General features: G+C 44.3%; 1 protein-coding gene across 4 annotated transcripts in view; it reads right to left on the bottom strand.

Annotated features, from left to right (window-relative positions):
* Positions 1–24,734, bottom strand: part of LOC140737847 (butyrophilin subfamily 1 member A1-like) — a 43,046-nt gene that overhangs the window by 3,718 nt on the left and 14,594 nt on the right. For 3 of the 4 annotated variants that reach the window (XM_073064568.1, XM_073064558.1, XM_073064576.1), the window contains exons 3-8: positions 20,379–20,726; positions 18,737–19,021; positions 15,391–15,510; positions 8,398–8,430; positions 3,304–3,330; positions 1,561–1,587 (exon numbers count right to left, since the gene is read on the bottom strand). In XM_073064568.1, the coding sequence (XP_072920669.1) occupies positions 1,561–1,587; positions 3,304–3,330; positions 8,398–8,430; positions 15,391–15,510; positions 18,737–19,021; positions 20,379–20,726 (840 nt within the window). The remainder of the gene's footprint in view (positions 1–1,560; positions 1,588–3,303; positions 3,331–8,397; positions 8,431–15,390; positions 15,511–18,736; positions 19,022–20,378; positions 20,727–24,734) is intronic. The other variant, XM_073064587.1, reaches the window with a different exon arrangement.

Here is a 24,734-nt window from a genome sequence, read left to right as displayed (position 1 = left end):
GGGAGATGAGGCTGAGTACAGGGCTACGGTGGGAAACTTTGTCACATGGTGCAAGCAGATTCATCTGCAGCTTAATGTGAAAAGGTCTAAGGAGCTGGTGGTGGACCTGAGGAGGGCCAAGGCACCGGTGACCCCTGTTTCCATCCAAAGTGTCAGTGTGGACATGGTGGAGGATTACAAGTACCTGGGGATACGAATTGACAATAAACTGGACTGGTCAAAGAACATTGAGGCTGTCTGTAAGAAGGGTCAGAGCCATTACTATTTCCTGAGGAGATGGAGGTCCTTTAACATCTGCTGGACGATGTTGAGGATGTTCTACGAGTCTGTGGTGGCCAGTGCTATCATGTTTGCTGTAGTGTGCTGGGGCAGCAGGCTGAGGGTAGCAGACACCAACAGAATCAACAAACTCATTCGCAAGGCCAGTGGTGTTGTGGGGGTGGAATTGGACTCTCTGACGGTGGTGTCTGAAAAGAGGATTTTACTTTACAACTTTACAACTCCTCCCTCGGAGTGTCAGACACTCTGAGCCAATAGGCTGCTCCTGGACTAATTTCCACTTGGAATAATTTATTATTATTTAATTACTTCTGGCTTTATTTTGCTATATTTCTTCACTATTCTTGGTTGGTGCAACTATAACGAAACCCAATTTCCCTCGGGATCAATAAAGTATGTCTGTCTGTCTGTCTGTCTGACAATGACTATCTTTCTTTTGTTTGATGAGACTTGGTATGTTCCCAAAGACACTGGCAAATTTCAATAGTGGTATTGTGGAAAGCATTCAAACTGGTTGCATCACTGTCTGGTAGAGGGGCCACTGCAGAGGATGGGAAAAAAGCTGCAGAAATGTGTAAACTCAGCCAGCTCCATCATGGGCACCAGCCTCCTCACCATCACGGAGATATAAAGGTGATGCAGTTGTGCTGCTGAACTGGCTCCGTGGCTGTGGATTCACTTTCGGAGACTCCACCTGTGATTTGTTTACGTTTTACTGTTTGCAGAATTTGATCTTTTCTCACACATTGGGTGTTTGATGGTCTTTGTTCTGTGCGGTTTCTTTCAGTGGGTTCTATTGTGTTTCTTTGTTTTGCGGCTGCCTGCAAGTAGTTGACTCTCAAGGTTGTATATCATGTACATACTTTGATAATAATGTACTTTGAATTTTGAAAAGGTACCATCCATCATAGGAAGCACCATGTCCCAGGACTTGCCCTCTTCTCATTGCTACCGTCAGAGGAGGAGGAGGTGCAGGAGCCTGAAGACACACACCCAACATTCAGGGACAGCTTCTTCCCCACTGCCATCAGATTTCTGAATGGACAGTGAACCTATGATCACTACTTCAACTATTTTCCCTCTCTGTTTACACGACTTATTTAATTTGTCAAAATATATACATATACTTATAGGTTTTTTATTATGATGCATTGGAATGTACTGCTGCCGCAAGACCACAGTTTCTCAACATACGCCGCAGATGTAGACAAACCTGACTCTGATTCTGATGCAACATCAGATGGAGCCAAAATACCCATCGTAATCAATCAAAGATCTTACCTGGATTTTTACACATGATCTCCCAATCTGGAAACAAAAACAGCCAGTTAGTATGGAAAAACTTTCCCTGTACATTGAATTACCATGCAATTATACTCATAATGTTCAACCTTCATTTGAATTGGAAGTTTATGATTAGCTTTATTTGTCACATGTACATCGAAACATGAAATCAAAGTGAAATGCACCTCTGCATCAGTGACCAACACAGTCTGATGTACTGGGCACAGCTCGCAAGCATCATTATGCTCCGGTGCCAGTGTAGCATGCCCACAACTAATTCATCATTTTACATCAAAACATACAGTGAAATACAACATTTGAGTTAAGGGGCAACACAATCCTCACTGATTCGATTTGATGTAAAGGACACATTTCATTATGTTTTTGATGTACATGTGACAAGTAAAGCTAATCTTCATTTTTCTTTGAGAGAGCAACGATCAAATTTGAAATTGGATTTAGCTGGGTCGCCCCCGAGGTAGGTCATGTTGTAATTAGGTTGAAGGGTGTAGAACAGACTGCATAATTACACTAACCGGGGGCACGTAAAGTTGAAGTCTCACCCGAATCTGATTTCCAAAGTAAACAACCCCAGCACAGACACTGTTCTAAAAAAATCAGAAGTTGTATGGGTGCAAAGGGACTGAAATATAATCTGATTCCAGGAATGTAAGGGTCAACACATGAGGAGTGTTTGATGGCTCTGAGGCTGTATTTGCAGGAGTTTGGAGGAATGGGCATGTTGAAGAGGGTGGGGGAGAGAGAATCTCAATGAAATCTCTAACATCTTGAAAGGCTCACATAAAGGGGAGAAGGAGAGGATGTTTCCTATAGTGGGGGTGGGGTCTGGGACAAGTGGGCACAGACTCAGAATAGGACATCCCCCCAGAAGAGAGACGATGAGGAATTTCTTCAGCAGGTTTGTGGTGAATCTGTGGATTTCATTGCCACAGATGACTATGGAGGCCAGGTCTTTGGGTATTTTTAAATGAAGGTTCATAGGTTCCTGATCAGTCAGGGTGAAATGTTGCACAGAGATGGTAGGGTTAAAATGGATAATAAATCATCCATGATGGAGTGGTGGATCAGACCAAAGGGCCAAATGGCCTCTTTATGTTCTTACATCATATTGTTGTTAATTATTTTCAACATTTCAGTTTTATTCACAGCATGACAGACATCCCCCCATTACTACATTCAGATTCATTTATTTATCACATGTACATTGACACATACAGTGAAATGCTTCACTTGTGTTAACAACCAGCACATCCTGGGGATATGTTGGGGACACCCCACCAGTGTCACTGCACATTCCAGGGCCAACATAATTTGACCAAAATGTTCAGAAGAGCACATGCAACAAGAATATTAGCACCAACACCAACTCCAGCAACACCACCTCCACTAACAACAATAACAATAACAGTAAAGCCAGGCCATTGCTCCCTCGTTCCCATCCACCCACTCACTCACAGTCAGTCCTCCAGCCTCAGGACATGTCTGGCCTCCAGCTTCCAGAGGGCTCACTGACTCAGACATCTATCATATGATAACACTGAGATGGTCTTCCTTGGTGATATCCCTCCAATCTACTTCCCACCCTCTCTAACTATGCCCTGTCGCTGTTTGTTCTGACTCTCACCATTCTGCAGCTTAGAGGAGTTTAAACTGATGGTGCACGGGGAATCTACGTTCCTCAACATTTTCATAACATTTCTGTTAAATATTATGACTTACCTGACTCAACAAGAGGTTTCCAGTGGCCTAAAAAAATTAAGAAAAATATACTTTAATAACCTTATTGGTGCAAAGTTATTGGTCATTTTCTATGATAGCCCAAGGTTAGGGTGGGTAACCTCACTTCCCTGGCAGAGGAGGTGAACATAAGTGAAAGACTCAGGCTCAACGTACAGACTCCATTTCAATGCAATGCCGTGGGGTGCTGTGCTGATGGAGAAGTGATCTTTTCATAGAAATATTAAATGGAGGACCAGACTGCGCTTCCTCGGTTGGAGGGAAACAGCAGGGTCATTCTCTTGGTTTGTCAGTCAATTGATATCCTGCAGTCGACATCTCCACAGAGTTCTCTGTGTCTACAGCGTAGAAGCAGGCCTTTCAGCTCATCTAGTCCACAAAACGTCAGTCAACCTAATCCCATCAACCTGCACTCCATATCCCTCCCATCCGTGTACTTACCTAAACTGCTCTTAAATGTTGAAATTCAACCTACGTCCAGCACTTCTGCTAGCTGCTCGTTCCACACTCACACCACCCTTTGATGAAGAAGTTCCCCCTCAATTTCTCCTTTAAATATTTCACCCTTCACCCTTAACCTATGAATTCTAGTTGTAGTCTCATGCAACCTCAGTGGAAAAGCCTGCTTGGTTTACTCTATATGTACCACTCATAATGTTGTATACCTCTATCAAATCTCCCCTCATTCTCCTGTGCTCCAGGAAATTAAGTCCTAACCTATTTACACTTTCCCTACAACTCAGATCCTGAAGTCCTGACAACATCCTTGTAAATTTTCTCTGTATTCTTTCAATCTTATTGATATCTTTCCTGTAGGTGGGTGATCAGAACTGCACACAACAGTCCGAATTTAGCCTCACCAGCACCCTATTCAAATTCAACATAACATCCAGCTTCAACACTCAATACTCTGATTTAAGAAGGACAATTTTCCAAAGATCTTTTGATGACCCTGTCTGTCTGTGATGCCACTTTCAAGAAATCATGGATCTATTTTCCCAGACAAACAGACATACTTTATTGATCCCGAGGGAAACTGGGTTTCGTTACAGCCGCACCAACCAAGAATAGTGTAGAAATATAGCAATATAAAACCATAAATAATTAAATAATAATAAGTTAATCATGTCAAGTGGAAATAAGTCCAGGACCAGCCTATTGGCTCAGGGTGTCTGACACTCTGAGGGAGGAGATCCTGCTGTTCTCCCACACTCTTCAGTGCCCTACCATCCTCAGTGCAAGGCCTACACTCCTTCAACATATCTGGTTAATACTGATGTTTGTGTGACCATACATCAGCCAGTGTCTTTCCTTAAGAAAGACATCTACATCTCAGTGAGCTAGGACATGCAGAAGCCTTTAAACCTAACTTTAAAAACTAACGGTTAGAAACATAGAAAACCTACAGCACAATACAGGCCCTTCGGCCTACAAAGTTGTGCTGAACATGTCCCAACCTTAGAAATTACTGGGCTCTCTTTTTTTTAAACACCATGTACCTATCCAAAAGTCTCTTAAAAGACCTTATGATATCCGCCTCCACCACCGTTGCTGGCAGCCCATTCCACACACTCACCACTCTCTGAATAAAAAACTTATCCCTGACATCTCTTCTATACCTACTCCCCAGCACTTTAAACCTGTGTCCTCTTGTGGCAACCATTTCAGCCCTGGGAAAAAGCCTCTGACAATCCACACGATCAATGTCTCTCATTATCTTATACACTTCTATCAGGTCACCTCTCATCCTCTGTCGCTCCAAGGAGAAAAGGCCGAGTTCACTCAACCTGTTTTCATAAGGCATGCTCCCCAATTCAGGCAACATCCTTGTAAATCTCCTCTGCATCTTTTCCATGACTTCCCTATCCTTCCTGTAGTGAGGCGACCAGAACTGAGCACAGTACTCCAAGGGGTCTGACGAGGGTCCTATATAGCTGCAACATTACCGCTTGCCAATACATCGCATGCCTTCTTAACCCCAGAGTCAACCTGTGCAGCTGCTTTGAGCATCCTATGAACTCAGACCCCAAGATCCCTCTGATCCTCCACACTACTAAGAGTCTTACCATTAATACTATGTTCTGCCATTATATTTGACCTACCAAAATGAACCAGTTCACACTTACCTGGGTTGAACTCCATCTGCCACTTCTCAGCCAGTTTTGCATCCTATCAATGTCCCTCTGTAAACTCTGACAGCCCTCCACACTATCCACAACACCTCCAACCTTTATGTCATCAGCAAACTTACTAACCCCTCCCTCCACTTCCTCATCCAGGTCATTTATAAAAAATCACGAAGAGTAAGGGTCCCAGAACAGATCCCTGAGGCATTCCACTGGTCACCGACCGCCATGCAGAATGGGACCTGTCTACAACCACTCTTTGCCTTCTGTGGGCAAGTCAATTCCGGATCCACAAAGCAATGTCCCCTTGGATCCCATGCCTCATTACTTTCTCAATAAACCTTGCACGGGGTACCTTATCAAATGCCTTGCTGAAATCCATATACACTACATCTACAGTTTTTCCTTCATCAATGTGTTTAGTCACATCCTCAAAAAGCTTGTTGAGCTGACGCTATCAATGTCCCGCTGTATCTGTGCTGTAGTACTCTGTGATTCTTTTTATGACTCTGGAGGCATGGGAAATGAACATCAGGTTGTTCTTCCTTTATTCCCCATTTTGAAAAGTTGCAAGTCACTTATATTATGTAAATTCAAGCAAAAATGGTTTGTGTTTGCTGTGTGATTAAATTGAATGTCACATCTTTGTACAGTTTGAAAGAGCCTTTCACCATGCAATATCTCACAAGGAAACAGGTCTTGAAACAAAGGTTGGTACTTACAGATCCACACTGATGTTACAGAGTTAGATTAAATAATAACCAGGTAGCCTACAGAGAAGAAGTCATCAGCCTGACACAGTGGTATCAAGAAAACAACTTCTCCCTCAATGTTGCGGACTGCTTGAAGAATGGAGACAGGGTAAACCCTATAGACATAAACGGATCTGGAGTTGAGAGCCTGAACAGCTTTAAGTTCCTCGGCATACACCTCGGCACTGCCAGGTGTGCTGGTAGGGGCAGACATATTGGAAGCATTAAAGAGACTGTGAGATAGGCACATGGATGAAAGAAAAAAATGAGAGTTAAGTGGGAGAGAAGGGTTGTATTGATCTTGAAGTAGGTAAATGGTTGGCACAACATTGTGGGCTGAATGGCCTGTACTGTGCTGTACTGTTCTACCGTAGGTTCTATGTTCTAATCAAATTCAGATGATCAGAGAACTAACAGACCCTCAGTCCTAAATGACTCACCTCTATATTTGAGGTGATGCATTACCACAAATGCATTATTCTGGGATACAGATCTCCTTATCCTTTACAAACAGAGGCTGTGTGTTTAAGTAATCTTACGAATCTCCCTCCACTTTTTAGCTTTTTAGCAAACCTTTTAGCTAACCACCAAGCTTTTTAGCTGGATGTTGTAGGAGAATAGGGCTTTGTCATGTTTTGTTACTGTAAAGAGTTGACATTGCATGTGTGGGATTGGAGTGTAGAGCTGATATTTTTCTTGTCGGTTACCTTTCCTATGCTTGCTTATAATTTTATATAATCACCGATGTGTAATGAGAAGCCACATAATACAGCAAAAATTAGTGGGAAGTTAGAGGATTTGGAAACTTTTAAAAACCAAAAGGCGGCAACTAAAAAAATCATAAAGAAGGAAACAATAGAATAAGAAGGTAAGCTAACCAATAATATTAAAGAGGATACTTCAGACAGATAAAGTGTAAAAGAGAAGCAAGAGTAGATATCGAACCGCTGGAAAGTGATGCTGGAGAGGTAGTAATGGGGCAAGGAAATTGTGGATGAACTGATTAAGTATTTTGCATCAGTCTTCTCTGTGGAAGACACCAGCAGTGTGCCAGAAGTTCCAGAGAGTCAGGGGGCAGAAGTGTGTGAAGTTGCCATTAATGGGCAGAAGGCTCTTGGGAAACTGAAGGTAGATAAGTCACTTAAACCGATGGTATACATCCCAGGGTTCTGAAAGGGGTGGCTCAAGATATTGTGAAGGCACATATAATGATCTTTCAAGAATCAGTAGGTGAGGCCTCATTTGGAGTATTGAGAGCACTTTCGAGCCTCGTAACTAAGAAAGTATGTGCTGCCATTGGAAAGGGTTCAAACAGGTTCACAAAAATGATTCCGGATCGGAAAGGCTTGTCATATGAGAAGCATTTGATGGCTCTGGGCCTCTACTCACTGGAATTCAGAAAAATGAGGAATGACCTTATTGAAACTGATCGAATGTTGAAAGGCCTGGACAGAGTGGATGTGGTGAGGATGTTTCCTATGATGGGGAGCCTAAAGACCAGAGGACACAGCCTCAGGATAGAGGGATATCCATTTAGAACAGAGATGAGGAGAAATTTCTTTAGCCAGAGAGTGGTGAATCTGTGGAATTCATTGCCACAAGTGGCTGAGGAGGCCAAGTCATTGGGAATATTTAAGACAGAGGTTGTTAGATTCTTGATTAGTCAGGGCATGAGAGAATACTGGGAGAAGACAGGAGATTTGGGCTGAGAGGGAAAATGGATCAGCCATGATGAAATGGTGGAGCAGACTTGATGGGCCAAATAGCTTAATTCTTCTCCTATATCTTATGGTCTAAATGCTTTGTCAATTTTCAGTACATCATTTAACAACCCTGTACTGCAGCTTCAGCCGCTGGTGCCTTACTGAAACCTGTCAAATATTGCAAGGCTGAGGTAGATTAGATGTGTCCAACAGTGGAGGAGTCTAGCACTGGAGGGCACAGCCTCAAAAAAATTAAGGACGTCCCTTTAGAACAGAGATGAGGAGGAATTCCTTTAGCCAGGATACAGGGAGAAGGCAGGAGAATGGGGTTGAGAAGGATAATAAAATAGCCAAGATGGAATGGTGCAGCAGACTCGATGGCCTGAATGGCCTAATGTCTTACTATACCTTATGGTCTCTTTACAAGGCACATCTACAAGAGCTGGGAGTTTATTCATTGTTATAGTGCATTTATTTCAGTTATTATACACTCACCATACTGTTTGACGGATTCGTCATCTTCTAGACCTAGAAAATTCAACAAGGGAATTGTAGTTAATATAAACACCAGCAGCTCTCATTAACATCTATTTCTGCTTATAATTATGAATGAATAGAGTGAATTCTGCATTTCAAAACTGAACGAGTAATTGCACCAGCGAATGCAAACTCCAGTACTACAGAAGGAATGTCAGGTCCATAACTGTTGCTGTATCCAAAGCTATCAGTCATTATTTGATATCCCATGGAGTGAAGCTTATTGGCTGACAACTGACTTCTGGGATGGAGGGAATGCTGGGTGTCACCTTATCTCCAGAAACACCACAAGTGGTCAGTTTTGTAATGTGGCCATGGACAGATCCATTTGCCATAAGGAGATGTCATTCTTGCCAATCAAGTAAGTTCATCCGCTCACGATTGTTTGCACATTTCCACTTGCGGATCCAATTTTTTCAGATTTATTTTTATTTACTTAGAGATACAGTACAGAATAGGCTCTTCCTGCCCTTCGAGGAGTGCTGCCAGCAATCCTCAATTTAACCCGAGCCCAATCACAGGATAATTTACAATGACCAATCAATCTATTAACGGGTATTGCAGCACCGAAAGGAAACCCACACATTCCCCAGGGAGGACACAGAACACCGGACTGGACTCCAATGCCCCGAGCTGTAACAACATTGCGCTAATCACTACCGTCCTAATATGGCATCCTGGTCCTTCGTGCCTTGACCACTTTGATCAGTGACCATGCTGCCAAGTGATTCCTGAAGGGAGAGGCCCTCTACCCAGGGTTTGTTTTGTACAATTACTATTTTCAGTGCTTCTTCCATACATGTTGAACATTGAGCAGCACGGTTCCATTGGCTGAGAAGGTCACTGCTGGGTAGTTGGCAGGAGATGTCCATGTCCACGTTGAACCCAATTCTACTGGATATTACGGGATCGGTAGTCAATGCTCGGACTCCAGTGCTACCTGCTCCCATAAGTATCGGTCTCACTGCTGGGCCAGTTTTGCCAGCAGGACAGGGAGTACCTAAGGACAACAGCAGTCAACTCCAGAATATTGCCTACAAGGGCTGCCTTGGTCAGTATAACAGATTAGCTTTGTTTATCACCTGTACACTAAAACACACAGTGAGATACATTGTCTATATCAATGACCAATACAGTCTGTGAAAAGCTGGGGGCAGCCCGCAAGTGATGCTGTGCTAACACAGCACGACTAGAACTCACTCATCCTGACCCTAACAGCTCATGTGTGGAATGTGGGAAAAAAATCAGAATACTGTATTTCACAGGGAGAATGTACAAAGTGCTTACAGAGAGTGGCAGGAACTGTACCCCAACCTTCCAATGGCATGCACTAGAATACAAAGTCGAGGATGTAATGCTGAGGTTTTACACAGCATTGGTCACACCAACCCGGGAATACTGAGAGCAGCTTTGAGCTGCTTTTCTAAGAAAAGATATGTTGGCATTGAAGAGGGTCGAGGATTTTCATGAGTGATTCCAGGAATGAAAGGGTTAATGTGTGGGGATAGTTTGATGGCTCTGGGCCTGTACTGACTGGTGTTTTGAAGAATGAGGTGGGCTCTTATTGAAAGCTATTGAATATTGCTAGATAGACTGGATGTTTCCAATAGTGGTGAAGACTAGAATGAGAGGACAGCCTCAAAATAGAAGGATGTTCCTTATAACAGAGATGAGGAGAAATTTCTTTAACTGGGGGTAGTGTCTCTGTGGAATTCATTGCCACCGATGGCTGTGGAGACCATCATTGGGTATATTTACAGGACAGGTTGATAGATTCTTGATTAGTCAGGGCATCAAAGGGTACAGAGAGAAGGCAGGAGAACGTGGTTGAGAGGGATAATAAATTAGACATGATGGCATGGTAGAAGGGCTGAGTCACCTAAATTTGCTTTAAGTGGCCAACAGATCCCTTTGTGGGGGATCTCTGAAAATACAAACAACTGTCCTCAAATGTCCTCCGGGAGACCTTTGCAAGGACAACTGGACTGGAACTGACGATGTCAGAATTCAGCGCGTGGGTTGATACCAGGTGGAGTATCTGCTTATATCGTTCTTTTGCTTTAACACTGGATGTAGCACAACCGAGCAGCTTGCTAGGCCACTTCAGAAACAGAATGGATTCTGATTCAGATTTATTTATCTCATTATGTCGAAACATACAGTGAAACGTGTCCGCGACACACACAAAATGCTGGGGGAGCTCAGCAGGCCAGGCAGCATCGAAGGAAAAAAAGTAAACAGTCGATGTTTCATGCTGAGAGCCGTATCAGGACTGGAGAAAAAAGATGAGAAGTCAGAGAGAGGGGAGGAAGAAATACAAGGTAGTAGGTGACAGGTGAAACTGGGAGAAGAGGCGGGTGAGGCAAAGAGCTGGGAAGTTGATTGATGAAACAGATGAAGGGTTGGAGAAGGCAGAATCTGATAGGAGAGGGCAGAATGCCATGGAAGAAAGTGAAGTGTGAGGAGGTGATGGGCAGGTAAGGAGGGAGAGGGAGAGGGGAATGGGGAATGATGAAGTGTGAGGAACACCAGAGGGAGGTGATGGGCAGGTAAGGAGGGAGAGGGAGATGGGAATGGGGAATGATGAAGTGTGAGGAACACCAGAGGGAGGTGATGGGCAGGTGAGGAGAGAGAGGGAAATGGGAATGGGGAATGATGAAGTGTGAGGAACACCAGAGGGAGGTGATGGGCAGGTAAGGAGGGAGAGGGAAATGGGAATGGGGAATGATGAAGTGTGAGGAACTCCAGAGGGAGGTGATGGGCAGGTAAGGAGAGAGAGGGAAATGGGAATGGGGAATGATGAAGTGTGAGGAACACCAGAGGGAGATGATGGGCAGGTAAGGAGGGAGAGGGAAATGGGAATGGGGAATGATGAAGTGTGAGAAACACCAGAGGGAGGTGATGGGCAGGTAAGGACAGAGAGGGAAATGGGAATGGGGAATGATGAAGTGTGAGGAACACCAGAGGGAGGTGATGGGCAGGTAAGGAGAGAGAGGGAAATGGGAATGGGGATTGATGAAGTGTGAGGAACACCAGAGGGAGGTGATGGGCAGGTAAGGAGGGAGAGGGAGAGGGGAATGGGGAATGATGAAGTGTGAGGAACACCAGAGGGAGGTGATGGGCAGGTAAGGAGGGAGAGGGAAATGGGAATGGGGAATGATGAAGTGTGAGGAACTCCAGAGGGAGGTGATGGGCAGGTAAGGAGGGAGAGGGAAATGGGAATGGGGAATGATGAAGTGTGAGGAACACCAGAGGGAGGTGATGGGCAGGTGAGGAGAGAGAGGGAAATGGGAATGGGGAATGATGAAGTGTGAGGAACACCAGAGGGAGGTGATGGGCAGGTAAGGAGGGAGAGGGAAATGGGAATGGGGAATGATGAAGTGTGAGGAACTCCAGAGGGAGGTGATGGGCAGGTAAGGAGAGAGAGGGAAATGGGAATGGGGAATGATGAAGTGTGAGGAACACCAGAGGGAGGTGATGGGCAGGTAAGGACAGAGAGGGAAATGGGAATGAGGAGTGATGAAATGTGAGGAACACCAGAGGGAGGTGATGGGCAGGTAAGGAGGGAGAGGGAAATGGGAATGGGGAATGATGAAGTGTGAGGAACTCCAGAGGGAAGTGATGGGCAGGTAAGGAGAGAGAGGGAAATGGGAATGGGGAATGATGAAGTGTGAGGAACACCAGAGGGAGGTGATGGGCAGGTAAGGAGAGAGAGGGAAATGGGAATGAGGAGTGATGAAATGTGAGGAACACCAGAGGGAGGTGATGGGCAGGTAAGGAGGGAGAGGGAAATGGGAATGGGGAATGATGAAGTGTGAGGAACTCCAGAGGGAGGTGATGGGCAGGTAAGGACAGAGAGGGAAATGGGAATGGGGAATGATGAAGTGTGAGGAACACCAGAGGGAGGTGATGGGCAGGTAAGGAGGGAGAGGGAAATGGGAATGGGGAATGATGAAGTGTGAGGAACACCAGAGGGAGGTGATGGGCAGGTAAGGAGGGAGAGGGAAATGGGAATGGGGAATGATGAAGTGTGAGGAACACCAGAGGGAGGTGATGGGCAGGTAAGGAGGGAGACGGAAATGGGAATGAGGAATGATGAAATGTGAGGAACACCAGAGGGAAGTGATGGGCAGGTAAGGAGAGAGAGGGAAATGGGAATGGGGAATGATGAAGTGTGAGGAACACCAGAGGGAAGTGATGGGCAGGTAAGGAGAGAGAGGGAAATGGGAATGGGGAATGATGAAGTGTGAGGAACACCAGAGGGAGGTGACGGGCAGGTAAGGAGGGAGAGGGAAATGGGAATGGGGAATGATGAAGTGTGAGGAACACCAGAGGGAGGTGATGGGCAGGTAAGGAGGGAGAGGGAAATGGGAATGGGGAATGATGAAGTGTGAGGAACACCAGAGGGAGGTGATGGGCAGGTAAGGAGGGAGAAGGAAATGAGAATGGGGAATGATGAAGTGCGAGGAACACCAGAGGGAGGTGACGGGCAGGTAAGGAGGGAGAGGGAGAGGGGAATGGGGAATGATGAAGTGCGAGGAACACCAGAGGGAGGTGATGGGCAGGTCAGGAGGGAGAGGGAAATGGGAATGGGGAATGATGAAGTGTGAGGAACACCAGAGGGAGGTGATGGGCAGGTAAGGAGGGAGAGGGATATGGGAATGGGGAATGATGAAGTGTGAGGAACACCAGAGGGAAGTGATGGGCAGGTAAGGAGGGAGAGGGAGAGGGGAATGGGGAATGATGAAGTGTGAGGAACACCAGAGGGAGGTGATGGGCAGGTAAGGAGGGAGAGGGAGAGGGGAATGGGGAATGATGAAGTGTGAGGAACACCAGAGGGAGGTGATGGGCAGGTAAGGAGGGAGAGGGAAATGGGAATGGGGAATGATGAAGTGTGAGGGACACCAGAGGGAGGTGATGGGCAGGAAAGGAGAGAGAGGGAAATGGGAATGGGGAATGATGAAGTGTGAGGAACACCAGAGGGAGGTGATGGGCAGGTAAGGAGGGAGACGGAAATGGGAATGGGGAATGATGAAGTGTGAGGAACACCAGAGGGAGGTGATGGGCAGGTAAGGAGAGAGAGGGAATTGGGAATGGGAATGATGAAGTGTGAGGAACACCAGAGGGAGGTGATGGGCAGGTAAGGAGAGAGAGGGAAATGGGAATGGGGAATGATGAAGGAGGGTCTGAGGTGTGACTGCAAGTTTGAGAAATCAATGTTCATGCCATCAGGTTAGAGGCTACCCAGACGGAATATAAGATGTTGATCCTCCAACATGTGTGGCTTCGTTGTGCAGTAGAGGAGGCCATGGGCTGACATGTTGGAATGGGAATGGGAAGTGGAATTACTTCCCATTGGGTGGCCATTGGGAGTCCCGCTTTTTCTGGTGGATGGAGCGTAGGTGCTCGGCGAAGTTGTCTCCAAATCTACATCCGGTCTAACTGATATACAGGAGGCCACACCGGGAGCACCGGATACAGTAGATGAACCCAACAGGCTCACGGGTGAAGTGTGGCCTCACCTGGAAGGACTGTTTGGGGTCCTGAATGGTAGTGAGGGAGGGGGTGTAGGGGCAGGTGTAGCAATTGTTCTGCTTGCAAGGATGTGCCAGGAGGGAGATCAGTGGGGAGGGAAAGATGTGCTTGGTGGTGGGATCCCACTGGAGATGGCAGAAGTTGTGGATAATTAGCTGCTGGACGTGGAGGCTGGTGGAGTGGTAGGTGAAGACAAGAGGAACCCAATCCCTGGTGGGGTGGCAGAAGGATGGGGTGAGAGCAGATATGTATGAGATGGAAGAGATATGGTTGAGAGGAGTGTTAACGGTGGAGGAAGGGAACCCCTTTCTTTGAAAAAGGGGGACATATCCTTAGTTCTGGAATGAACAGCCTCATTCTGAGAGCAGTTGCAGAGGAGATGGAGAAATTGAGAGAACGGGATGGCATTTTTACAAGTAACAGGGTGGGAAGAGGTATAGTCCAGGTAGCAGTGGGAGTCAGAGAGTTTATAACAGACATCAGTAGATAAGCTGTCTCCAGACATAGAGGCAGGGAGATTGAGAAAGGGGAGGGAGGTGTCGGAAAGGGATCAGGTAAACTTGAGGGTAGCGTGGAAGAAACGCTCTGAGCTTTAATAGTGCCATGCTACATTACCGTGGTGTCCATCACGTTGACTTCAAAACATACAGCAAAATGCATCATTTGTGTTAACAACCATCACGACCCAAGGATGTGCTGGGGGCAGCCCGCACGTGTTACCACACATTCCATCTCCAACCTATCAGACAATGTTCAGCAGAACAACACAGAACACAAAAAGCAACAAAACAAACAGCAAAGAGAGCTGCACTCCTTCCTCCCACAGTCACATTCACCGTCCTTCAACCCCAGGACAAGCATCCAGCCCACATGGATTTGGGCCTGCAGACACCTAACCACTTCGAAGCCAATTGTTACATGGGCCTCTCTGAATCCTCTCCCACAGGAACCCCACCCCCACATCAACCAACCTCAACCTAAAATATCGGGATTTCATGGTTTGCAAAGATCCAAAAGAGTGTCAGACTATTTCTGCACACATGCTGCTTCCCCTACTTATTTCAAGCTACACGATGTGGCCACTTTATTAGGTACACCTGCTCATTAATGCAAATAACTAATAAAGGCTTGTTATTGAGAAAGATCTGAGGAGAGTGGCCAGAGTTGTTCAAGCTGACTGTAATTCAGATAACCAAGCGTTACAACAGTGATGTGCAGACGAGCACTTCTGAGCACATGACACATCGAACCTTGAAACAGATGGGCTGCAGCAGCAGAAGACAACACCGGGTTCCACTCCTGTACCAAATAAAGTAGCCACTGGGTGTGTTTTAATTTCATTGGTAACATGAAAAATAAAGTGGGTTAAATTGTGACTCGGTGTTGCCCAATGGCTGCGTGAGACCAAGACCATACCTTTCATGTATTTACGTCTTCTTAAGGTCCAGAAAATGCCAAGACCAAGAGCTATCAACAGAAGACAGAGGAGCAGACACAAGAACACCAGCCAGCCCGAGACAACGGGGAAGAAAACATCTGAAAAGCAAATGCCAATGATTAGACAACATCGCCTTGAAAATAACCCACAGATATCATTCATTTTCTATTTAAGAAAAATAAGGCTGAAAGTGCATGGCTACTTTGGGAAGTGCCCTGTATTTCTAAAGCCACAAGGGAAGATATGAATAAAATTGCACGGGTGCAGAGAAAGTTTACAAAGATGCTGCCAGAAAGTGAGGTCCCGAGTTACAGTGAAATGTTAACGAGATTAGGACTTTGTGCCCGAGAACACAGGAGAATAAAGAGGAAATTCGATGAAGATATACACAATTATGAGGGGTATAGATAGGACAAACAGAAGCTGGCTTTTCCACTGAAGTTGGGTGAGACTAGAACTAGAGGTCCTGGATTAAGGGTGAAAGGTGAAATATTTTTGGGAAACTTGAGAAGGAGCTCATAGGATGGTGTGAGCTGCCAGCAGAAGCAGCGAATGTGGGTTTGATTTCAACATTTGAGAGAAGTTTTAAGAAATACACAGATGAACAGGGTTTGGAGGGCTATGGTCTAGGTGCAGGTTGATGGAACTGTGCAGAATAACAGTTAGATATGGACTGGGTGGATTTAAACTGCAAACATGGGCAAATGGAACCAGCATAGATAGATATCTTGGTTGGCATGCACCAGTTGGGCAGAAGGGCCTGTTTCCACACAAAATTCAGGATTCAAGATTGCTTAATGGCATTTCCAGTACACAAGGAGATTGAACCAACTGTTAATCTGAATCCAATGCAGCACAAGAAAAATCCAAATATAAAGAACACCTTAACACAATAAATATGAATATATATACATACAGGGTCTGATTAGGAGCAGTCAACATGGATTTGTGCGTGGAAGGTCATGTTTGACAAATCTTATTGAATTTTTTGAAGCGGTTGATGAGGATAAAGCAGTGGATGTTGTCTATATGGACTTCAGTAAGACCTTTGACAAGTTTCCACACGGAAGCTTAGTTAGGAAGGTTCAATCGTTAGGTACTAATATTGAAGTAGTGAAACGGATTCAACAGTGGCTGGATGGGAGATGCCAGAGAGTAGTGGTGGATAACTGTTTGTCGGGTTGGAGGCCGGTGACTAGTGGTGTTCCTCAGGGATCTGTACTGGGTCCAATGTTGTTTGTCATATACATTAATGATCTGGATGATGGGGTGGTAATTTGGATTAGTAAGTAAGCAGATGATACTAAGGTAGGTGGCATTGTGGATAATGAAGTAGGTTTTCAAAGCTTGCAGCGAGATTTAGGCCAGTTAGAAGAGTGGGCTGAAAAATGGCAGATGGAGTTTAATGCTGATAAGTGTGAGGTGCTACATTTTGGTCAGAATAATCCAAATAGGACATACATGATAAATGGTAGGGCATTGAAGAATGCAGTAGAGCAGAGTGATCTCGGAATAATAGTGCATAGTTCCCTGAAGGTGGAATCTCATGTGGATAGGGTGGTGAAGAAAGCTTTTGGTATGATGGCCTTTATAAATCAGAGCATTGAGTATAGGCGTTGGGATGTAATGTTAAAATTGTACAAGGTATTGGTGAGGCAAAAATTGGAGTATTGTGTATAGTTCTGGTCACCAAATTATAGGAAAGATTTCAACAGAATAGAGAGAGTACAGAGGAGATTTACTAGAATGTTACCTGGGTTTCAGCATCTAAGTTACAGAGAAAGATTGAACAAGTTAGGTCTTTATTCATTGGAGCGCAGAAGGTTGATGTGGGACTTGATAGAGGTATTTAAAATTATGAGGGGGATAGATAGAGTTGACGTGGATAGGCTTTTTCCATTGAGAGTAGGGGAGATTCAAACAAGACGACATGACTTGAGAGTTAAGGGGCAAAAGTTTAGGGGTAACTCGAGGGGGAACTTCTTTACTCCAAGAGTGGTAGCTTTGTGGAACGAGCTTCCAGTAGAAGTGGTAGAGGCAGGATCGATTTTGTCATTCAAAAAAAAATTGGATAGGTATATGGACAGGAATGGAATGGAGGGTTATGGGCTGAGTGCAGGTAGGTGGGACTAGGTGAGAGTAAGCGTTCGGCATGGACTAGAAGGGCCGAGATGGCCTGTTTCCATGCTGTAATTTTTATATGGTTATAATATAGCTTATTTGCAAAGACAGATTGTATGTCCATAAAATGATGCCAGCCATAGGAGTGTCATACAGACGGTGACTGACGGGAAATAATAAAGCAGTGGGGCGTGGAGGGGTGGGTTCGTGGGTGCTCAATGTGATTGTTCGGGTGTTTGTTCGGGCAGTTGTGTGTGAGCAGAGTGTACAGTGATGGGCTCAGTGCACAGTGCTGGGGGTTACCCCTCTTGAGGATGATGGGGAGGGAGTTGCTGTTATGCATCCTGACTATCCAAGGTCTGTTAGTTTGGAAGACCAATGCCCAGCTGCACAGTGGTGTAGTTAGACCAAGGAGTAAGAACTTATGATCATACAAAGGAGTAGTTTGTAAAGAAACATAAAATGATGGGTGTTGGAAGTCACAAAATAATCAGTTCAGTACATCACAAAGAGTTCCTTTACAGAAGGGATGATCAGTGTCCTAGATTCTCCTGGGAAATATGACAATCGAGGGATATGTGGGAGGGAAGAGTTAGAATAGTCACGGAGTGAAATGGTCAGCACAGCAATGTGGGCTGAAGGGCCTGTACTGTGCTGTATTGCTCTACGTTGCATGTTCCGTGTTCACTGCTCCAAATGGGGAACAGCTCGTTAAAAATATTCATACAATTGCTTCAAGGACTCATCACCCCGGGATTATTCCTGGTCAGTCTGGAATGGGCAGAGGAAACATTATAAATGACACAACTGGCCACTGTCCATGTGTGAACAATCCCTCATCAATAATCTGGGGGGATCCAAATCAAGAAATCCCACCACACCACATTTCAGCTCTGAGCTGATATCCAGGACCAACCTACTTATAGAGCCTTCCTGTGGAAAACAGAACATGGAACATTACATCACGGTACAGGCCCTTCTGCCCTCTATCAAGTCACCTCTTATCCTCCTTCACTCCAAACAGGAAAGCCCCATTTCACTCAACCTATCCTCATTAGGCATGAGACAAAACCATCAAGAGCAGACAGGATTGTTTGTAGAGTGAGATTATCTTGGCAGTGTAGTTACTTTGTTGTCTCTCGTCGTTCAATTTATTAGCTATGCAAATCAATTGTGATTAACTACATTTGGTAGTTTACAAACCTGCTATCTCGATAGTTGCTTCTTGTCCTTTCTTCAGTACTTGATTCTCTAAGATACACCTGGACCTGTTGGTTGCATCTTTTGATACAAAAATCTTGCTCTTGGCATTTATCAGGCCTTTGGAATCCTGGTTGTAATTTATTTCAGACTTTGAAGTCAAATTCTTTTTATCACCACTAATCCATTGTATCAGTGGTTTAGGATACCATCCATTAGATTCACAGACAAGTTGAATTTCATTTTTTCTATATCCTCCAATGTTGATCCAGTGCTCGTATCCCAAAGCTGCATGAATCAACAAACAAATTTAGAAATAATATTTGTGATGAACTGCTCTTTGTGTAAAACATGAGAAACATTCAGCACGAGGTTGTCAGTTTAGATCCACTCTGTGCACTCTCTGCTGTGCTTTCTTACTGCCCCAGTTTGCCAAGTTTGAACCCAAAACAATTGTTCTTTCTGTCTGTCTCTTCTCATTGCTGCCATCAGGAAGGAGGCCAGGAGCCTCAGGATCTACACCACCAAGTTCAGGAACATTAATTACCCCTCAAACAGTAGGCTCTTGAACCAGAAGGGATAACTTCACTCACCCCAATACTGAACTACTCCCACAACCGATGAATTCACTTTCAAGGACTCTTCATCTCATTTATTGCTTACATATTTATTTATTATTATTTTGTTTGTTTTTACTTATTTTATTATTTGTGTATTGTGTTGTCTTTTGCACATTGATTGTCTGTCTCGGTTGTGTGCAGGTCTCTTTCTACTTATTGTGAATCTCCGCAAGAAGGTGAATCTCAGGATAGCATATATGTAGTTAGGTAATAAATTTACTTTGAACTTTGAAACGGTCTGTGGAGCTCAGTAGTGATTTTCTGTGTCGTGCATGTACCTTCAACAACGTATTAGGGTGAACCTGATGCAGAACTACCAATAAAATCTCCCAGCTTTGCCAACTTTCAAGCCTCTTAAATGTTTCTGAATGAATATTAAGTTGGCTGATATAAGAGGGCCTAACTTTAAGTAACAGAAAAGTATAGGGGAGATGTCCTCAGGGGTAGTTGTTTTTTTTTTAAGAGAGTAGTGGATGTGTAGAATGCTCTGCCAGGATGGGGGTTGAGACAGATATGTTTGGGTCACTTAAGAGACTATCAGACAGGCATGTAGCTACTACTATGACTCACAGAGTGAGTGTACTGTTGTGGCACATAGTATGCCCACAATTCACTAACACTAATCTGCACTCCTTTGGAATGTGGGTGCAATCCCACACAGTCACAGAGAGAACGTATAAACTCATTTCAGACTGCAACGGACATTTAACCTTTGAACCAGGATCTGATCATAGCGTTACACTAACCACTATGCTACCACGCTGCTCTCACCAACCTACAGGTACAACCCAAATCCCACAGTTTTGCAATACTGTGAACACGTTGATCACCATACAGTAAAATGGAGATTTATTTTGATCTAACTGTATTCTTCTTGTAAAAGTTTTGGATAATTTTTGTCCAACTGGTGTGTTACTGACAAATGCTGCTTATGTGATGCTGTGTCTCTGTGATGTTGTGATGCAAGTAAGTTTTTCATTGCATCTGTACGGATGAGTTTTCACTTTTTAGACATGCCCACTAACCTGCAACTTGCAAGACAATAGATGTTTCTTCAAAATCAATTCCATTATCAACTGAGCAGATGTATGTCCCTTCATCAGCTACTCGGATGTTTTTTATTCGAAGGGACACATTTCCTTTATCTATTTGGTCTTTGAACAGCTCAGTCCTTCCTCTGTAAGCAGGATCTTGATTAGCAGTTGCATCTCTTCCGTCTCGGAACTCGTGAACTGCAGAGTGGAGGTCTGTTTTAAGCCACTGGAGTGCCATGCTGTGACTCGATTCCGTTGGCACAACTTTACAGTCCATCCTCACATCTTCACCCACGATGGCTATGACAGGACGTTCTGGGCCAATAACTTGGAATTTACCTGTTACATATAAAAGAAAGACCAATTTCAGCAAATATCTTACACTCAATAATATATTATTAATTAATTATAATTATCTTTAATTTGAGGGAAAACTAAAATATACCTTTGCTCAAAATGATTATGGGCTCAAGCTGGTAAATATTTCTACTTTAAATGCATCAAAATTAACCTGAAAGATTCTACAAGTTTGTCTGGTAAATATTTCTCTACCAATCTGAGAGACAAAAGAGGAAAGCAACCATAAACATGAGGTTCTGCAGATATTCGAAATCATTAGCAACATGCATACCATTTTGGAGGAACTCAGCAGGTCAGGCAGCATCTATGGAGGGGAATAAGCAGTTAACATCTTATGCTGAGACATTTCATCAGGAATGGAAAGGAAGGGTGAAAAAGCCAGAATGAGAAGGTGGGGTGAGGGGAAAGGGCACTGGCGAGCAGATGATGGGTGAGATTAGGTGGCCGGGTGAGAGGGGATGAAGCAAGATACTGGGAGAAGATTCATGTAAGAGATAAAGGCTGAAGAAGGATGAATCTTGGAGGAGAGGATAGTGGACCATGGGAGAAAGGACAGGAGAAAGAGCAACGGATAGAGGGTTATGAGCATGTAAGAAGAAGGGGAATGAAGGGAGTCAGAATGGGGAATGGGAAAGGGAGAAAGTGGAGTGGGGAGAACTTACCCATCACTGGAGAAATCAATGTTCATACCATCGGGCTGGAGGCTACCCAGATGGAATATGAGGTGTTGCTAATCCAACCTGCGAGTGGCCTCACTGTGACAGTAGAGGAAGCCACGGACAGGCATGTCGGAATGGGAACAGTAAGACAAATTGCAGTACCCATGTAAAAACAAACAAGATAAAATCTGCAGATGCTGGAAATCCAAGCAACACATACAAAATGTTGGAGGAACTCAGCAGGCCAGGTACCATCGACTGAAAAGTGTACAGTTGCCGTTTTGGACCGAGACCCTGGCCTGCTGAGTTCCTCCAGCATTTTGTGTGTGTTACACACATAACAATGTAAGAAGTGGTTGTAGTAGGCCATTTGGCCCCTCATATCTGCTCTATCATTCTATAAGGTCATGGCTGAACCTATGGCTTAAATATTCTACCAGAACCCTCTTGGGTGCATATTTCAAAACTATTACCACCCTGCCTGTGAGAGGAAAATAATTCTTTTTGCCTTTGCCAAGAATGAACTTTCCTTTATTGTGATCCGTGGTTTTGGACACCCCAGACAAAAAAAAAATTCTGCATTTATAGAAACACAGAAAAACTACAGCACAATACAGGCCCTTCGGCCCACAAAGCTGTGCCGAACATGTCCTTACCTTAGAAATTACCTAGGGTTACCCACAGCCCTCTGTTTATCATGTGAGTCCTATAATACTATGAGTTTCTTTAGATACATAAAGTATAAAAGAGAGGGGAGAGCAGATACTGGAATACAGGAAAACAATGCTGGGGAGGGAGTAATTGGGTACAATAAAATGGTGGACAAACTGAATAAATAATTTGAGTCAGTCTTCACTGTGGAAGACACTAGCAGTTTGGTGGAAGTTCCAGGTGGTGGGGTGATGAAGTGTATGAAATTACCAGAACTAGAGAAGATTCTCAGGAAACTTTAAGGTCTGGAGGTAGACAAGTCATCTGGTCAGATGGTTCTGAAAGTGGTGGCTGAAGAGATTAGTAATAATCTTGCAAGAACCAAGTGTTTAATTGGAGTAAGGGGAAATAAAGCGTTTATTGGAGTAAGGGGTAATATGAGGCTATCAGGCAGGGATTTAGAAGCATAAATTGGAAACAGATGTTCTCGGGGAAATGTATGGAAGAAATGTGGCAAATGCTCAGGGGATATTTGCGAGGAGTTCTGCATAGGAACGTTCCAATGAGACAGGGAAAGGATGGTAACCATGGTGTACAAAGGCTGTTGTAAATCTAGTCAAGAAGAAAAGAAGAGCTTAGAAAGTTTCAAAAAACTAGGTAATGATAGAGATCTAGAAGATTATAAGGTTAGCAGGAAGGAGCTTAAGAATTAAATTAGGAGAGCCAGAAGGGGCCATGGTAAGGCCTCGGTGGACAGGACTATGGAAAACACCAAGACATTCTACAAGTATGTGAAGAGCAAGAGGATAAGACATGAGAGAATAGGACCAATAAAGTGTGACAGTAGAAAAGTGTGTAAGGAACCGGAAGAGATAACAGAGGTACTTAATGAATACTTTGATTCAGTATTCACTATGGAAAAGGATCTTTGCAATCGTAGGGAAATGACTTACAGCAGACTGAAATGCTTGAACATGTAGATATAAAGGAAGAGGATGTGCTGGAACTTTTGGAAAGCATCAGGTTGGATAAGTCTCCGGGACCAGATGAGATATACCCCAGGCAGCTCTGGGAGGTGAGGGAGGAGATTGCTGAGACTCTGGCAATGGTCTTTGCATCATCAATGAGGATGGGAGGGGTTCCGGAGGATTAGAGGGTTACGGATGTTGTTCCCTTATTCAAGAAAGGGAGGAGGGATAGCCCAGGAAATTATAGACCAGTGAGTCTTACTTCATTGGTAAGTTGAAGGAGAAGATCCTGAAAGGCAGGATTTATGAACATTTGGTGAGGCACAATATGATGAGAAATAGTCAGCATGGCTTTGTCAAAAGCAGGTCGTGCCTTAGAAGCATGACTGAATTTTTTGAGGATGTGACGAAACACATTGATGAAGGTAGGGCAGTAGATGTAGTGTATATGGATTTCAGCAAGGTATTTGATAAGATACCCCATGCAAGGCTTATTGAGAAAGTAAGGATGCATGGGATCCAAGGGGACATTGTTTTGTGGATCCAGAACTGGCTTGCCCACAGAAGGCGAAAAGTGGTTGTAGATGGGTTATATTCCGCATGGAGTTCGGTCGCCAGTGGTGTGCCTCAGGGATCTGTTCTAGGACCCTTACTCTTCATGATTTTTATAAATGACCTGGATGAGTAAGTGGAAGGATGGGTTAGTAAATTTGCTGATGACACAATGGTTGGGGGTGTTGTGGATAGTGTGGAGGGCTGTCAGAGATTGCGGCAGGACATTGATAGGATACAAAACTGGGCTGAGAAGTGGCAGATGGAGTTCAATTCAGATAAGTGTGAGGCGGTTCATTTTGGTAGGTCAAATATGAAGGCAGAATATAGTATTAATTGTAAGACTCTTGGCAATGTGGAGAATCACAGGGATCTTGGGGTCCGAGTCCAAAGGACACTCAAAGCTGCTGCACAGGTTGACTTTGTGGTTAAGAAGGCATACGGTGCATTGGCCTTTATCTATCATAGGATTGAGTTTAAGAGCTGAAAGGTAATGTTGCAGCTGTATAGGACCCTGGTCAGACCCCACTTGGAGTACTGTGCTCAGTTCTGGTCACCTCACTACAGGAAGGATGTGGAAAATATAGAAAGGGTGCACAGTGGATTTAAAAGGATGTTGCCTGGATTGGGGAGCATGCCTTATGAAAACAGGTTGAGTGAACTCAGTCTTTCTCCTTGGGGCGACTGAGGATGAGTGGTGACCTTATAGAGGTGTATAAATTTATGAGAGGCATTGATCATGTGGATAGTCGGAGGCTTCTTCCCAAGGCTGAGATGGTTAACATGAGAGGGCACAGTTTTAAGGTGCTTGGAAGTAGATGCAGAGGAGATGTCAGGGGTAAGTTTTTTTTACATAGAGGGTGGTGAGTGGAATAGGCTGCCTTCGACAGTGGTGGGGGTGGATATGATAGCATCTTTTAAGAGGCTCCTGAATAGATACATGGGGCTTAGAAAAATAGAGGGTTATATGTAACCCTCGGTAATTTCTAAAGTAATTACATGTTCGGCACAGCATTAAGGGCCGAAGGGCCTGTGTTGTGCTGTAGGTTTTCTATGTTTACTTATTTGTTTGTTTATTTATTTATTTTGATTGAATGCTAATGTGAGTCAGACTAGAATGTAATTCCATGCAATTTGGAGATGTAGAGTGAATATTG

The sequence above is a fragment of the Hemitrygon akajei genome, chromosome 2, assembly GCF_048418815.1.
Source record: "Hemitrygon akajei chromosome 2, sHemAka1.3, whole genome shotgun sequence".
NCBI lineage: Eukaryota > Metazoa > Chordata > Chondrichthyes > Myliobatiformes > Dasyatidae > Hemitrygon > Hemitrygon akajei.
This window is presented reverse-complemented; position numbering and strand designations above follow the sequence as displayed.